The following is a 15,992-nucleotide window of genomic DNA, read 5'->3' on the forward strand; positions in this document are numbered from 1 at the left end:
CCAGTCCCTGATTCTCCATCTTCCTCCACCGACCGGGCGAAGGACCGACCGACCGACCGACCGGGCGAAGGACCGACCGACCGGGCGAAGGACCGACCTGCGTCCCGCACCCTGAGGAACATTGACCCGCTGTCACACACTCCTCCCGGTACGTCAATTATTTCCCACTTCAGATTTCCTGTAACGTTGTTTGTGTCGGTTCGGTGTCGCTCGGTTTCCCGGTAGCCCCCCCCCCACCGCCCCTCCACCCCTCCCCCGGCTTCGTCACCGTAAAGCTCCGGTCAGCAGAAACTGGGCCGCTCGGCACTTTTCTGGCTCCGATTTGTCATGAAGCTGAAATGAGAACACGTCGGTACCGAGTGGGAGCAGGCTGCCGGTGAGAGCAGAACCCTGCGGCCGCTCGAGGCTCGTCGTTAGCGGCGTGTTTCAGCTCCGGTGTCGCCGGAGGTAGCAGTTAGCATGTAGCTAACGATAGCGCAGAGCTGAGGCTCCGGTTGAATGAAGCTAACTGGATGTTGGAGAGGTCAAACGCTTTATTTCACACATCACGACCACTTTAAACTTGAATTTAACAAACGGTGGTTCGGATTCAAATATCAAACAGCAGCTGTAATAAACGCTGAAGCCTTTGAAGTCTCTCTCTCTCTCTCTCTCTCTCTCTCTCTCTCTCTCTCTCTCTCTCTCTCTCTCTCTCTCTCTCTCTCTCTCTCTCTCTCTCTCTCTCTCTCTCTCTCTCTCTCTCTCTCTCTCTCTCTCTCTCTCTCTCTCTCTCTCTCTCTCTCTCTCTCTCTCTCGTTTAAACTGTAACGTTAGCTGACGGCTGAAAGCTCGTAATAACATTCAAACATAATAAATCCGTGAGAGGCAGTTTGACCCCTGAACGCGTCTTCACGGCATCCTACAAACATTACGTCACCCTCCCGGACATTTGAGTGTTTACTTTTGTGTTTGATTTGTTGTGTATTCAAACTGACAGAAATAAAAACAACCTAATGTTGATTTTTCCTGCGTGGACACCTGATCACCTGATCACCACCTGATCACCACCAGATCACCTGATCATCACCAGATCACCTGATCACCACCAGATCACCACCAGATCACCTGATCACCAGATCATCTGATCACCTGATCACCTGATCACCACTAGATCACCTGATCATCACCAGATCACCTGATCACCACCTGATCACCAGATCATCTGATCACCTGATCACCACCAGATCACCTGATCACCACCAGATCACCTGTGATCTTTAACATCCTGCATCTTCTGGGGAGGTTTTATTGTGAAATCCTGCAGCTGAGGAACAATTATAATACTATGATGAACAAAGAGATTCCTCCTCCGCCGGTCCTCCTTTCACCTTCAACATTAATTTAAAACAAGTCAAAATAAATATAAAATCAACATACTTTAAAGAAATATGGAAAATATATGAATAAGAATAGAAATAGTTGAATAAAAATGTAGAGTATTGTGCAAACAGTGTGACTGACATTCATATAAACATGTAAATAGCCTTAACAACAACGTAGTAACGTATAAGTAAGAGTGGTGGATATCAGCAGGAGGACGTGTGTGTGTAGAGTTGCTCTGACATTCAGTCCTGCCACGATAATGTCACACTGATGGTTATTATAATATAATAATACAGATTAATTTGTCGACTACATTATGAATATTATTACTTTAATCAATTTGACTAATTATTGATACTTTTATTTTGAAGGCAGCTGGGGCATCCACATCTATGAGTATGTAGATATAACACGGCCAGGCACCAGGAAGGGTTTATGTTTTGTTTTTTTACCAGAATAAAAGTTGCTGCAGATGCTGTCAGTTTGTTTGTTTGTTATAGAAAAGTCCATCATCACACTGTCAGAGTGAAGCTCGGTTCATCTCTTCATTCAGCTCTGTGCATGATGATTTTAAGCTTGTGTTTATCTGCCATGCTGACAACAGTGGACACCAACAGTATTTACATTTGAATATACAGTCCAGAGCAGCAGTGTCGTCGTCCACTTTTTGCACTTAACTTAAAAGGTTAATAAAAAAATAAAAAACCAGATTCCTTGAAATGTCACCTGGCAGATCAGTGACGGTAAAAACCAACATCACTGATTGGATTATTCTGCGTGTCTCTTTTTGTTCAGGCTTGAAGGACCGCAATCATGACGGACTCCAAATATTTCACGACGAACAAAAAAGGTGAGTAAAGCAGGTGGATGTTGAATTTAATCCTCGGCGAGAAAGAAGAAGCTGTTCGACTCACTTTAAACTTTCACTCCGGTGGTTTTAAAGTTGGAAAAGTCGCCTTGCTGTCACACTAGTGAACCGAAGCCGTGCTCGCTGTGCTTCATCTGTTCCAGGGGAGATCTTCGAACTGAAGGCAGAGCTGAACAATGAGAAGAAGGAGAAGAGGAAAGAGGCCGTGAAGAAGGTCATCGCCGCCATGACCGTCGGCAAGGACGTCAGGTACACGAGGACACGTTTATCGGTTTTATCCACAGACTGTGGTGTGTTCAAGGAACCAAAAAAGAGTCAAATTTCTCAGTTGTTCAATGCCACGTATCTTTTATAAGGAGACAGTGGGAGTATTAAAGTCCCGATCAACCAAAAAAATCAGGTTTTATTCTCTCCTTTACCTTCAGTGTCTTTCACACTGCAGCTCCTGCAGTAGCCGTTGTGTTGTCATGGTGACTGGAGCTGCTTTTGCATCCGCCGTTCTCCACCTGCTCAGGAAGTGATATTGAATAAAAGTCCAGGGAACTTTCAGGGTTGCCTGCTGAGCTGCCAGTTGTGATTGGGTGAAAGGAAATGAGCCGCTGTGGTGAACCGCAAGGAAGTAAAGTCAAGTTTGGGAGTTTGAGGGTCCTCGGCCAAGAAAAGTTTTTCAACTAAAGATATAAAGTTGATCATTTCTGACCGTTATTATGAACATATCTATGTACAATATTCCCTAAAAAATTGGCAAAACAAGAGCAGATGACAAATAAACGACACCCAAACAGCTGAAATCCAGTTTGTTGGGGAACAACTAGAACCATTCGGTCGAGGAAAAGTTCTCCTCTCTGGTTTTATAATCATTTTGCTTCGGTGTTGCCGGATTACGGCATGAAAACCGTGCGGCTGAAAGTTTTGCCTTTTGAAGGTTTTCCAGACCGTCTGAACAACACTTCTCTTGACTCGGTATGTCAGATGAAAGAGAAACTGAGTCCTGCTGCTCTGCTGTCAGCTCTTTGTTCCCAGACGTGGTGAACTGCATGCAGACCGACAACCTGGAGCTGAAGAAGCTGGTCTACCTCTACCTGATGAACTACGCCAAGAGCCAGCCGGACATGGCCATCATGGCCGTGAACAGCTTCGTCAAGGCAAGGAAACGACACTCCGCTACTCTTGATTGAATAATTCCCCAAATCCCGATCGCTCCCCATCGTTCTTTATATCTAAATAAACGGCAGAACTTACCCTTTTTGACGATACCTCTCGTTTCTCTGGACGACTAAGAGCTTTTATTTTGAAATCACAGCTGACTTCCGCATTTTCTCCAACATCGGACGGAGTCATTAATCGGGACAGTTATTTCTCTGTTGGGCACGAAACATATTTCTTTTCAAACTGCTGAGTCATACAGTGTCCCACAAACATGGTGCAGATATTTCTAGATTCTAGACAATCTCCTTTACGCAACTATATAAAGATATCTCTGCTGACAATATTTATTTGTGAGATACATGTAAAGACATAACAGTTTCATAAAACGGAATTATTTTTTTCCTTGATATAAAGGCTAATATAAAACATCTCTCAGTATTATCACATTAAATGATTAAAGAGCTGAATAGTCACGACTGTCCTGAAAAAAACGACATACAGCATGAATGGTTCGCCGCTATAATGACTGAGATATGAGCCTTAAAAGTGAAGGTGGTGAAAGGAGCCTGAATCTGTCCGTCCTCCAGGACTGCGAGGACCCCAACCCTCTGATCCGGGCCCTGGCCGTCCGCACCATGGGCTGCATCCGCGTGGACAAGATCACGGAGTACCTGTGCGAGCCGCTGAGGAAGTGCCTGAAGGACGAGGACCCGTACGTGAGGAAGACGGCGGCGGTTTGCGTCGCCAAGCTTCACGACATCAACGCCCAGATGGTGGAGGACCAGGGCTTCCTGGACTCCTTGAGAGACCTGATCGCCGACTCCAACCCCATGGTGCAGACCCCGGCTTCACTCTATCGCGACCGCTACTCTATAGATCGGCGATGGGTTCGCCTCTAACGGCCGTCTTGTCTTCCAGGTCGTGGCCAACGCCGTCGCCGCCCTGTCGGAGATCAGCGAGTCGCACCCCAACAGCAACCTGCTGGACCTCAACCCCCAGAACATCAACAAGCTGCTGACGGCCCTCAACGAGTGCACGGAGTGGGGCCAGATCTTCATCCTGGACTGCCTCTCCAACTACAACCCCAAGGACGAGCGTGAGGCTCAGAGGTAGCTCCAGATAAAACCCGCTAACAGCTGCTCCACCTTTCTGCTTCCTGTTCTGACACGCCCCCCTTTTTTTCTTCTTTTTTTTCCCCGCCTCCCAGCATCTGTGAGCGCGTCACCCCCCGGCTGTCTCACGCCAACTCGGCGGTGGTGCTCTCCGCCGTTAAGGTGCTGATGAAGTTCCTGGAGCTGCTGCCCAAAGACTCGGACTACTACAACACACTGCTGAAGAAGCTGTCCCCGCCGCTGGTCACCTTGCTCTCCGGCGAGCCGGAGGTCCAGTACGTGGCTCTGAGGAACATCAACCTCATCGTCCAGAAGAGGTGCGTGATCAGAAAGCGAGTTCATACGGCTACTGGCAAAAAAAAATAAAAAAAATAATCTCCTTTTTAAAAGCTCTCACAGCTGAATAACAGTTTAAATGATCTATGAAATATTTAGTTGAGGGAAGTTCTGGGTTTGGGAAAGACTTCTCTGACTGTCAGCACGTTGCAGGCTGGTGTTTTGAGCTCTAATGTGATATTCATTGGGAATAATTTGGCTTCAGCAGACACACAGGTTGATCTTTTCCAGCTGCCAACCTGAGAGCTACAAACAACCTATAATCGGTCTCTCCAGGAAGTCACGCAAATTCAAGGAATCGGCTTGTAATTCAGCAGAATTCCTGCATTTTGTCCACAAAAAAAATCCTCATCAGAAGTTCTGCTGAAAGATTTAAGGCATTAAGTTTCCGTTCAAAATAAAACTGACTTTATGACCAAAACTTAGTGTTCATTTCCAACCAGCAAGGCTCCGCCCCCTTCTCCTCTCACCATCAAAGCAAACTGCTGCTAGCTAACCGCAACAACAGGAAGTGACGGGGTTTGTGGGAAATGTGGTCTCATGATGGAATGAAGAAAATGTTAAATGAGTTTTCTCCACTTCCAGCTGGAAGAGACTGAACTTTATTTCACTGTTGAATGAATGTGATTTAAAAAAAACCATCTATAGCTCTTATTTGAACAGCACATGAATTTTTTTTTTTCTATATTACAAAAAATCTTAACTCTTTTAAAAATTGTGTTATTTTACGTGGAAGAACAAAAATCACAAAGTTCTGCAAATTACAAATTTGGACACATTAAAAAAAAATAATTTAAATAACAATTTTCGTGAAAAGCTGTCAGAAAATCAAACATTTTTGACCGCAAAAATAACAAAAAGCTCCGGGCGACTCTACCTAATACAACACTCAGAAGAACTATCAGTCATTCCATTCAGAAGATGTAATTTTGACAAATGAAGAAAAGATCTGTCAATTCAGGCCAGTAAAGTCTATTTAAAACGCTCATCAGATTGGTCCTCAGTCTAATGTGTGACGTGTCGATGGTTTCAGGCCGGAGATCCTGAAGCAGGAGATCAAAGTGTTCTTCGTCAAGTATAACGACCCCATCTACGTGAAGCTGGAGAAGCTGGACATCATGATCCGCTTGGCCTCTCAGGCCAACATCGCCCAGGTACCGAGTGTTAAACAGCTACAGGGAGACGGAGGGGTTTAAACACTTATCTGTATGCTCTCTAGGTACGTGTGCACAGGAGGTGTTTTAGGGAAATATAGTGACTGAACTTCGGGGCTCAAAACATTTCCGCAATGTGCCTTTTATTTATACACCATAATGGATTCTGCCCACTAGATTCACAGATGAACCTTTTATTGTTTAAATTATGTTGTTTGAAAATGCAGCTAAAATATTTCACTGCTGCAGGTTTTGGCTGAGTTGAAGGAATACGCCACCGAGGTGGACGTGGACTTCGTGCGGAAGGCCGTACGAGCCATCGGACGCTGCGCCATCAAAGTGGAGGTAAGAAACGCCGAAGAGTCGAATTAACTCCAAACAACCTGTGAGCAGAAAATAAATGTTTTCAGGCAGTGGGCAGCAGATTGAGTTTCTGGGTCGAGTCTGACTGTTCAGGTTGTGAATTACAAACTCGAGTGTTCAGACATTTAGGAATTTATATACGTCTTAACAGACGGAGAATTAAAATGATTGAGTGAGCAGAAGTGTCTCAGCGTGTTTGAATACCCGCCGCTTCCTCTGCTCGTACGACGTACGTGTTCGTTTGTATGCAGAGCGGGGAAGTGAGATCTGATCACAAGGACTCACTCGAGATGCATCTAATATTTGTCAGGTCGAGCTTACATTGTAAACAAACTGAAAATGATCAGTTTGGTGCTTCGGTTGTGTTTCCCTCCAGCAATCGGCTGAACGCTGTGTCAGCACTCTGCTGGATCTGATCCAGACTAAGGTCAACTACGTGGTTCAGGAGGCCATCGTGGTCATCAGGGACATCTTCCGCAAGTACCCCAACAAGTAGGTTCCTCTGTGACACCATGAGTCCAGCCAGGACGGTCTCACTGCATTTAATATGACCTGTGTAGTTTAATTGAACTGACTGTTGTCCTTCAGGTACGAGAGCATCATCGCCACGCTGTGTGAGAATCTGGACTCTCTGGACGAGCCGGACGCCCGGGCCGCCATGATCTGGATCGTTGGCGAGTATGCCGAGAGGATCGACAACGCCGACGAGCTGCTGGAGAGTTTCCTGGAGGGCTTCCATGATGAGAGCACGCAGGTGGGTTCACAAGAAGAAGAAGAAATACACACTGCAGGTTGTTAGTGGTGATGAACCGGATCAGCTGGGAAAAGACGGTGACTTGGTTTCTTCAGGAAATCAGTTTTTTATTCAGTCTATGAGTCGGACCAGACAGCAACGATACCAACACATTTTCCAGGAGACTCCACCGAGACTCCACCGCGAGGAAACGCTCTCCGACACTGAGTGTGCATGTTTTTGGTTTACAGGTGCAGCTCACTCTGCTGACGGCCATCGTCAAGCTGTTCCTGAAGAAGCCGTCGGAGACTCAGGAGCTGGTGCAGCAGGTCCTCAGTCTGGCAACTCAGGTGAGTGCCGACTTTTATTCTGAAGGAGCGCAGCCTTACTGTGAAATACATGTAACATCACAGTATTTTTTTCCCAAAACTATTATTTCCAAATGTGTAATTATTGAAGCTGTAAGCATCAGATTCCTTGCTGACCTCCTCTGCTCGCCCCCCGCAGGACTCTGACAACCCCGACCTGCGCGACAGGGGCTACATCTACTGGCGCCTGCTGTCCACCGACCCGGTGACGGCCAAAGAGGTGGTGCTGTCGGAGAAGCCGCTGATCTCGGAGGAGACGGACCTGATCGAGCCCACCCTGCTGGACGAGCTCATCTGCCACATCGGCTCGTTGGCTTCCGTCTACCACAAACCGCCCAGCGCCTTCGTGGAGGGAAGCCACGGGATCCACCGGAAACACCTTCCTGTGCAGCACAGCAGGTCAGACACTCTGGTGACATCACGACAGACACACACCGGACAGGAAATAGTCTGGTTTAAAAAAAGGACAGGAAGTTGCGGATGGGAGGTTTCACTTTGACCGTAAATGTCCTCTGAACTGTGCACGCCGAGTCTTGTGAAATCAGCACGTCTGCTGCGAATAGACATTTAGTAACAGAAAGTTAGAAGTGACAGTTAACTTTTGATTCCTGTTTGTCGTTGAGTCACAGCCGTGCAGCACCAGAACAACATCAAACCCAGCAGGATGGTGCTGCTGGCCTTAAAATGGACTCCTTTTACAGTTCTTTCCTTTCAGATCTTTAATATGAAACCAGTTTTTATATGATATTCCTGCATTTTGCTGCTCCTCTACATCATTTAATAACTCTCTTGTTAAGTCAATAACGTGTGATATATTTTAAATTCATGAAGTTTGATTGTGAGTCTAGATTTTCTGATAATAATGTTTAAATGTCCACTACCAGTATCGATACAGGCGAGAGCCCCGTGAGCGGAGGACCGGCTGCCGCCATGGACCAGCCACACGTGATCCCCAGCCAGGGCGACCTGCTGGGAGACCTGCTGAACCTGGACCTGGGCCCTCCGGTCAACGTGCCCCAGGTCTCCTCCATGCAGATGGGCGCTGTGGACCTGCTGGGAGGAGGCCTGGACAGTTTGGTGAGCTCCAACACACACACGACACACACTTCTTCAACGCTCTGCAGGTTTTAGTCTTTTCATTGGATTTAAATCTTTATATTACATCAGCTGATACTTAAATACCCATAAAGTGTCGCATTCGGTCAGTGCTCTTATGTGAGGCTGTTTCACGGTCATTAATAGAGCTGCACTCATTTTTCTTATCAATTAGTTTGTCAATTATTTCCTCGATTCATTAATTAGCTGTCTGGTATGAAGGTATTTTTGTCTTACTTATGAAAGAAAAGAAAATTAAAAAAAAAAAAACGTTTCAAGAGCAAATTTCTCGCACTGCAGTCAAAAATCAAGTTTGTAACAGAAAATATGTGAACTGAGAATAAAATGTATTTGCTTGCAAAATAATTTTTACAGTATTTTTTTTGTTGTTGTCACAGAATTCAGAATTTTGCTTTGATAATGAAGCCACAAAACCTACCTTCATATCTGGTCCTTAAAATGTCCAAAAATAAGAATAATATATACAATAGCTTTATTTCTATTGAGCTTTTCAAAAACAAGTTACAAAGCACTTTACATACATTTAAAACACACCAGTGTTTCCTGAAGTCAAATCTACAGCCTAAAATGTTTGTCTAGCTTCTATCTATCAACCAAAATAATATCCAGTTTATTATCAAGATAAGGACAAGGGGACAAAAGAAACCAGAAAATATTCACATTTAAGAAGCTAGAATCAGAATTTGGGCATTTTCTTCTTAAAAAAAAGACTCAAAACAATTAATCAAATATTGATGTAGTTGCAGAATAAGTTTCTGACCATTAAAAATTGATGAATCGACTGATAGTTACAGCTCTGTGTTGTCTGTGTGTTTAAAGAGTTATAAAGCAGATTTCTTTCCTGACGAAAGTGGAATACCGTAAAGCTGAAGTGTTGGCTAGCATCTGTTCTCCTTTTTCTGATACAGAAAATTTCTCATTATTTTCAATGTCATTTCTTTCAAGGAAGGTGCATGTGTTCATCTAACTATATAAGTAATTTAAACGGATGATTGCTGTTGTTTTAAATCCATGTTAATGAACATGAACTCTGTTAATTGTTCCTTCACTTCCTCTCCAAGCTGCTGGAATATTTGGATTTCCTCACAATCCTCTGGCTGATTTCAGTTTTAATGTCTAACATGCAGACTTGATATTTTCCCAGAGATTGAGGGCTCGTCTTGATGGGTCGCGGTTGCTAAGAAAGTCTCTGTCTCTGTCTCTGTTTGGTCTGTCTGTGATGTTTGGATGCTGTCTGTGGGGGCCTCTCCTCTCTCCTGTAGCTGGGGGGAGACCTGGGCGGAGGTGTTGGGGGAAGTCCAGCAGTAAGTCAAGCCCTTCTGTTTGGCCGTCTGCCTGTCTGCATGCCGCATGCTTCCTGAATTTAACCCACCAAACACACTCTCCAAAAAACAATAAAAATGTCTTCCAGTTTCCATCAAGTGTTTAAAACCTGGATTCTACACATTCAGCAGACCACACGGATGTTTTGTATGTTTTAGCCCATCAGCTGATTTTATCCATAAATAGATGTTTTACTGACATGTACCATGATAGAGGATACTTTCATATATTATATTATAAATCGATCTGATGCTTCAGGACAAAACATTTGTCCCAACCGTCTGCCGTGCACCATCTTATTAAATGAATAGCAGTGATTTCATTTATGGGCTAAAACTCTCAAAACAACCGTCACGGTCCGTTAAATTAACCTCACATTTGATCGTTTTCTCGGGCTTTGGCTAATCACACTCATACTTTCTTCATAATCACACAAAAAAAGTTGTATTTATTGTTTCTTTCTTTGGCATGAACTGAGACTGATTTTATTAAATTTTTTTGATTTTTTTTTTTTTGTAGGTTTGTAGCATATTTCTCACATCGTCAGAGATCCTTGCTGAAACTGGTTCCGCGTGTTTTGCGTGCGTATTTGTTGTGATTTCTTTAGGTGGGACAGAACTTCATCCCGTCATCTGTCCCCAGCACTTTCGCTCCGTCACCAACTCCTGCACCTCCGGCTAACGTCAGCAGCGGCCTCAACGACTTGTTTGAGCTTTCCACCGGCATGGCCAACACCAACGGAGGCCACGTAGCTACAAAAGCAGTGAGTTCTTCCTAAACCAGGTCGATGCTGAAGTTGCTTTTGTGGAAACACGAGATTACTTACGTGCGCAACTGATTTTCTGGTACTTTTTTTCTTTCCAGGTGTGGCTTCCTGCAGTGAAAGCTAAAGGACTGGAGATCTCTGGAACCTTCTCACGCCGCCAGGGCCACATGTACATGGACATGACCTTCACCAACAAGGCCCTGCAGCACATGACCGACTTCGCCGTCCAGTTCAACAAGAACAGGTCCGTGCGGGGGACTCGGAGAAGTCATCAAGTGTACCTCAGAGGTTTGCAGCTGGATGCCATCATTGTTTTTGTTTATTTGTTTGTTTGTTTGTTCTCCTTATGTGTAGCTTTGGGATGATCCCCACCAGTCCTCTGCCTGTTCACACTCCACTGATGCCCAGTCAGAGCATCGAGGTCTCTTTGCCTATCAACACTATCGGGCCGGTCATGAAGATGGACCCTCTCAATAATCTGCAGGTACGTGTTGTAGCTACACTGCAGCACATTTTAAAAGGCCCGGACCGACATCGTTGTTACGTTAACCAACCGTTAAGCGTCTGTGGCTGATTTTTTTTTTTAATAGAGACACGAGTTATCACGGCTACTGTAAACTAGCAAGTGAAGTTACACTACAAATAGTACAGTATCAAATCCAACTTTTTTTTTTAATAATCTCATAATCCCACAGAAATAATTTTCCTGACATCAAATGCAGAAATATGACACTTAGTAATACAAATGTTGGAACATTGATTGTCACAATATCTCATGCTAAACCCACTTTTTGTTTACTTGTTTACAGGTGGCTGTGAAAAACAACATCGACGTGTTCTACTTCAGCGTTCTCATCCCTCTCAACATATTCTTTGTAGAAGATGGAAAAATGGGTAGGAATAAAATGCTTATTTAATCATAAATCTCATTTAAATATACGTCGGAGTTTGAGACAGAAAGCCCCACTGTTAGATTTCTGAAAATATAATGGTAAAGCCAGTTCAAATCAGGTTTCAGCTCCAACTATGGATGCATGTAATTGACATACGTATTTGAATATAACAAGCAACTTTAAATTTAATGAGCTTACCACATTAGTGATCCCAGGCGAGCCCCCAAAAATGTCAAGGAAAAATGTAATTTACACTTAGTACTCAAAGAGAAGCACAAAACGTTGGGGTACAGAGATTAAACAAACGAACAACTTTAATCTTAAATATGCGCTTCAAGGCTACATGACATGTTATTACTCACTTTCATACGTATCCAAAAGTGTCTTCATCGCTGATGTTGATATTGTCCTCCCTCAGAGCGGCAGGTGTTCCTGGCTACCTGGAAAGACATCCCTAATGAGAATGAGCTGCAGTACCAGATAAAGGAGTGCCACCTAAATGCAGGTAGGACGGTCTGATGATCATTATTTTATTTGTACATTCTCTGCAACCGTTTACTTTTTATTGAATGCCATCAGTGACTTGAAAGTTCCTCTCCGTGCAGATAATTTATGACATTTTTATACCACAAATTTCCATCCTGCAGCGCTCCAGTCAGCCAGTTGTTCCTTTTGATCCCTCGGAGGTCGCCAGGCCTGATGTTGAAATCATGTTAGAGACACAGCTCATCCAAAGACCTCATGCTTCTTTCTGTGTTTTTCTTTCTCCACCTACATGCATATCTTTGGATGCTTCCTTTTTTTTTTTTTTTTTTTTACCTGTAACAGAACAACATCTCCAACTTCTGTCCTTTTAGACGCTGCCTGTAATTATTCCTCTGTTGTTGTGGCAGCAGGATGACGACCATCCCGCCGTGGTCCAGTGATCGTGTTAGAATACCTGGCCAGCTTTACTGAAGTCTGAAATCCCTTTAACCAGTCGTGCTTCCCATTAGCTACATACAGTTAGTGTTAGTACCTGCTTTTGTAGTACCTAGCCTCTCGTGTGTGTGTTTCATGTGGTTTCTCTTTGCTCCGTCGTTAGCTGGCAGCAGCAGGTAGCGAGGTGGACTCATAACCTGCATGTAACCTTGACTCTGCTTTTGCAGACACTGTTTCAGGGAAGCTGCAGAACAACAACATCTACACCATCGCCAAAAGGAACGTGGAGGGCCAGGACATGCTGTACCAGTCCCTCAAGCTGACCAACGGTATCTGGATCCTGGCCGAGCTCCGCATTCAGCCCGGCAACCCCAACTACACGGTACGGTACTCAACGTGGTCTTTAACCGCTCGGGGCGTCCGTTGAGCGTCATGGTGGCCAAAACATTTGATTTTTGATGTTTGGAAAGCGGTAAAAGCAGATAGAAAATAGAAGAAATAAGAATTTAAAGGTCTTAAAATAAGTACTGACTGTCATCTACTTACTTTAGACTTCATTAATCCCACAGTGGGGAAATGTAGTCGTCACAGCAGCATAGATGCACAGTTAGGGAAAAACAAAGGTGCACACAATAAGAAAAAATGACAAATACGTTTATAATAAAATAAAATACATACACAAACTATATGAATGAAAAAATAAATACAGCTTGGGATGAATGGAAAGTGTTAAGTGCTATGAAATTAAATACAGTTACGACCAATAGAAAAAGTTTAAAGAAGATTTTTCCGCTCCCACAGCTGTCGCTGAAGTGTCGGGCCCCCGAAGTGTCCCAGTACGTCTACCAGATGTACGACTCGGTGCTGAAGAACTGACCTGCTCGTCGGCAGCTCACCGCAGTGTTTCATCCTTCTCTGTATCTGCAGCGAACTGCTAAAACAAGAGAATCCAAACAGTCACTGATGGATAATCTGGAGTGTTTTTCTCCTATGTGGGATCAGCAGGGTAAAAAGTTTAAACGTGCTGTTGATGTTTCCTTTATTTTGGCAGTTGAATGCATTATTGAATTAGACTTTTACCTTCTCGTGAAAACGTGTCCACCATTCCATCCTTAACTCCGTGTCTTAATGTTGTGAAGATGTGACCTGAAAAAAATCTCCCAACTCTCCATGAAGCCATTGTTTTTTTTGTTTTTTTTTGTTCTGTGTTTGATTTATTTTGTATAGCAGCTTTGCTTCAATTGCACCTTCACAATAATACCAGTGTTGATTTTTCTTTACCATTAATGTGTGAAGTGTCGAAACCAGAAGCTCTTCCTGTCGTGACCCCAACACAGATTCTTTCACTCGCAATTTACGCAGAATTTAGACACAAAAAAGATAATTTAATTCATTTTTCTTTGTCGAAAATTAAAAAACTTCAAAGTAAACTTTGAAAAAGTTTGAAAAAGAAAATTCAGAAAAGAAATGACAAGTAAGAGCACTAGAAATACTCATTTAACTGCTAAATCCTGGTGTTTCATTGCTGTTTTCAGCTGCCATCTCGTTCCATTTTTAATGGTCAAATTCCAACAGATGAACTGTGTGAAGCAGCTTCAGCGGACATGTTCTGTTGTAAATTTTCCATAATTATGAAGTCTCTTTCAGGAAAATGCATCCAGTTTAGTGCTAGAAGGCAGTCAAGAAGCTTCTGAATCGGCATGAGACAAACGGCACATTTGTGGGTTCAAATTCTCGGCGTTATTTCCAACGATGACTTTTTACAACCAAGACACACAAAACCACAGCAGCTGTTGATTATGTGTTAACACACCAGTGCCACTCCATTTTATTAATATTTGTCAACTTTCTTCACGTGTAATTCCTTTTTCTTTCTTTTTTTTATAACTACAGTTTACTGCAACCACATAGTTGCACAGGGCGTCATGCAGCAATACTGTCATTCCTATTTATTGTGCTTCTACCTCTGCGTGTTTCTTTTTAACCCGCCTCACTGCTGCAGTGGCTTCACTTTCTGTACTGTGCTTTAAATGTGTTTTCACTATTTCTTTTGAATTCCAGTGTTGTTGTTTTCTTTTTACACTCGTGGCAAATCAGCCCCAAAAAACAACTCACAGGACCAAGTGTCACGCAAATTAAATGCCAAGTTTATGTTTTAATACTCGTGTCATTATAACCCTCTGATGTGTACTGTAGATAGAGTGCATCGCCCTGAGGCCCAGAGGTGTAGTGTAGTCTAGTGATGGTGTAGTTTGTGTAGCTAATAAAAATCAAAATGTTTTGCAATTACCCTGGAAATGAAGACGAAGCTTTGCCTCTTGTGTTGGTGACACTATTTTCATACTTGATAACGCAAAAAATACGTTTATGTGCCTGCATGAGCTCGCTGTCGGTTTTATCCTTTCTCACCTCCGCTGTGGATTTGCACCAGTTTAAAGTTTAAAACTCCGCCTCTGCTGTTGATCTCATGTTGTTGTTTTTTTTGCTGCATCATCTCCAGCACTCCCACTAATACAAGTATACTCGAACCTGTTGCCAGCAGTACAGAAGGAATGGCCAGATATGTCACAGCATCTTATGAAATGGTATAATTCTCATGTCATTGCCGTAATCCTGTTGTAAATGATTTGTTATTGTCACAGTACCACATCTTAAGTCAATAAATTGTCAAACTAGTCATGTCTCATTGCGTGTTCAGAAGGCCGACTAAAGAAAAACCTCCAGCAGTGGCAAGAAAAAAACTCCCTTTTAACAGATCAGCTACGCTGATTTAGCTCAACTAACACTAAATCACTAAATCGTCCGTAGTTTCAGGTCTGAAAAACGGTTCTGATGCTTAAGTGTCTTAAGCTGCAATGCCAGCGAGTGCCACTAGAGGTCGGCTCCAAAAAGCCTCCGGCTCCATAGACTCCCATTCAACTTCTGTCATCAAATCCAAAGTGAATAAAATGTGTCCATCAGTTATCTCGGTGTTGTTAGCTAAAGTCACTCCTTCTTATTAGTTTTCTGGAGGTCCATCTGAAAATAATCCCTCATTCATTAGAAAAGAAGATTCAAGAAGACCTGTTTTTGGGGGCGTGTCTGTCTGATTGACAGGCCTGTGGTGCAGTCAGGTTACAGCTATCGGTGGGCGGGACGTAGTATCAATGAGGAGGAGGAATACTGTTTAAAAAAAGTATGGATTGCTAAATGAATGAAATTTGATTTAGAAGCTAGACATCGTACCACAGAAGACTCAATAGAAGGATGTCTTCTTGAAAAAGCAGCTGAGTCCAAACTCGATGAGGCGAACACGAGGAACGCCCGAGCCGTTCTCAATCAACAGGTTTTCCGTCTTGATATTTTTGCGTTTTCTGAAATGTTATTGTGTTTGACTTTTAGGGCCACCGTAGGTTTTGGTGAACTCTTGACTTTATCGATATTGTCTATTATTCAGAAATATTTAAGCAACCATTGAATGGCCACCAGATATTCAAAAGGTCATAAAGGAGACTATTAACAAGTCAAAATTCTATATAAATAATGATT

At 43.4% G+C, this 15,992-nt stretch overlaps 1 protein-coding gene across 4 annotated transcripts; it reads left to right on the forward strand.

The window, feature by feature from the left end:
• The first annotated feature begins 4 nt into the window (after positions 1-4).
• ap2b1 (adaptor related protein complex 2 subunit beta 1) lies at positions 5-15,140 on the forward strand. Of its 4 annotated transcripts, XM_069709723.1 has the most exons (23): positions 5-148; positions 1,070-2,047; positions 2,158-2,212; positions 2,374-2,479; positions 3,240-3,375; positions 3,967-4,212; positions 4,298-4,488; positions 4,587-4,808; positions 5,861-5,981; positions 6,231-6,326; positions 6,721-6,836; positions 6,933-7,098; positions 7,329-7,427; positions 7,585-7,844; positions 8,330-8,522; positions 9,824-9,865; positions 10,492-10,647; positions 10,749-10,894; positions 11,005-11,134; positions 11,460-11,544; positions 11,962-12,048; positions 12,692-12,846; positions 13,266-15,140. In XM_069709723.1, the coding sequence occupies exons 3-23, from the start codon at positions 2,176-2,178 to the stop codon at positions 13,338-13,340; spliced, it is 2,865 nt and encodes a 954-aa protein (XP_069565824.1). In that variant the 5' UTR covers positions 5-148; positions 1,070-2,047; positions 2,158-2,175; the 3' UTR covers positions 13,341-15,140. The 4 variants fall into 4 exon arrangements, with proteins under 4 accessions (XP_069565824.1, XP_069565822.1, XP_069565825.1 ...); XM_069709721.1 differs by lacking the exon at positions 1,070-2,047; XM_069709724.1 differs by lacking the exons at positions 5-148; positions 1,070-2,047 and adding an exon at positions 272-376.
• Positions 15,141-15,992: the final 852 nt, after the last annotated feature.

This window comes from Brachyistius frenatus, unplaced genomic scaffold (assembly GCF_029030835.1).
Source record: "Brachyistius frenatus isolate BFR_SWC_R1_liver_20210118 unplaced genomic scaffold, ASM2903083v1 Contig_84, whole genome shotgun sequence".
Classification (NCBI taxonomy): domain Eukaryota; kingdom Metazoa; phylum Chordata; class Actinopteri; family Embiotocidae; genus Brachyistius; species Brachyistius frenatus.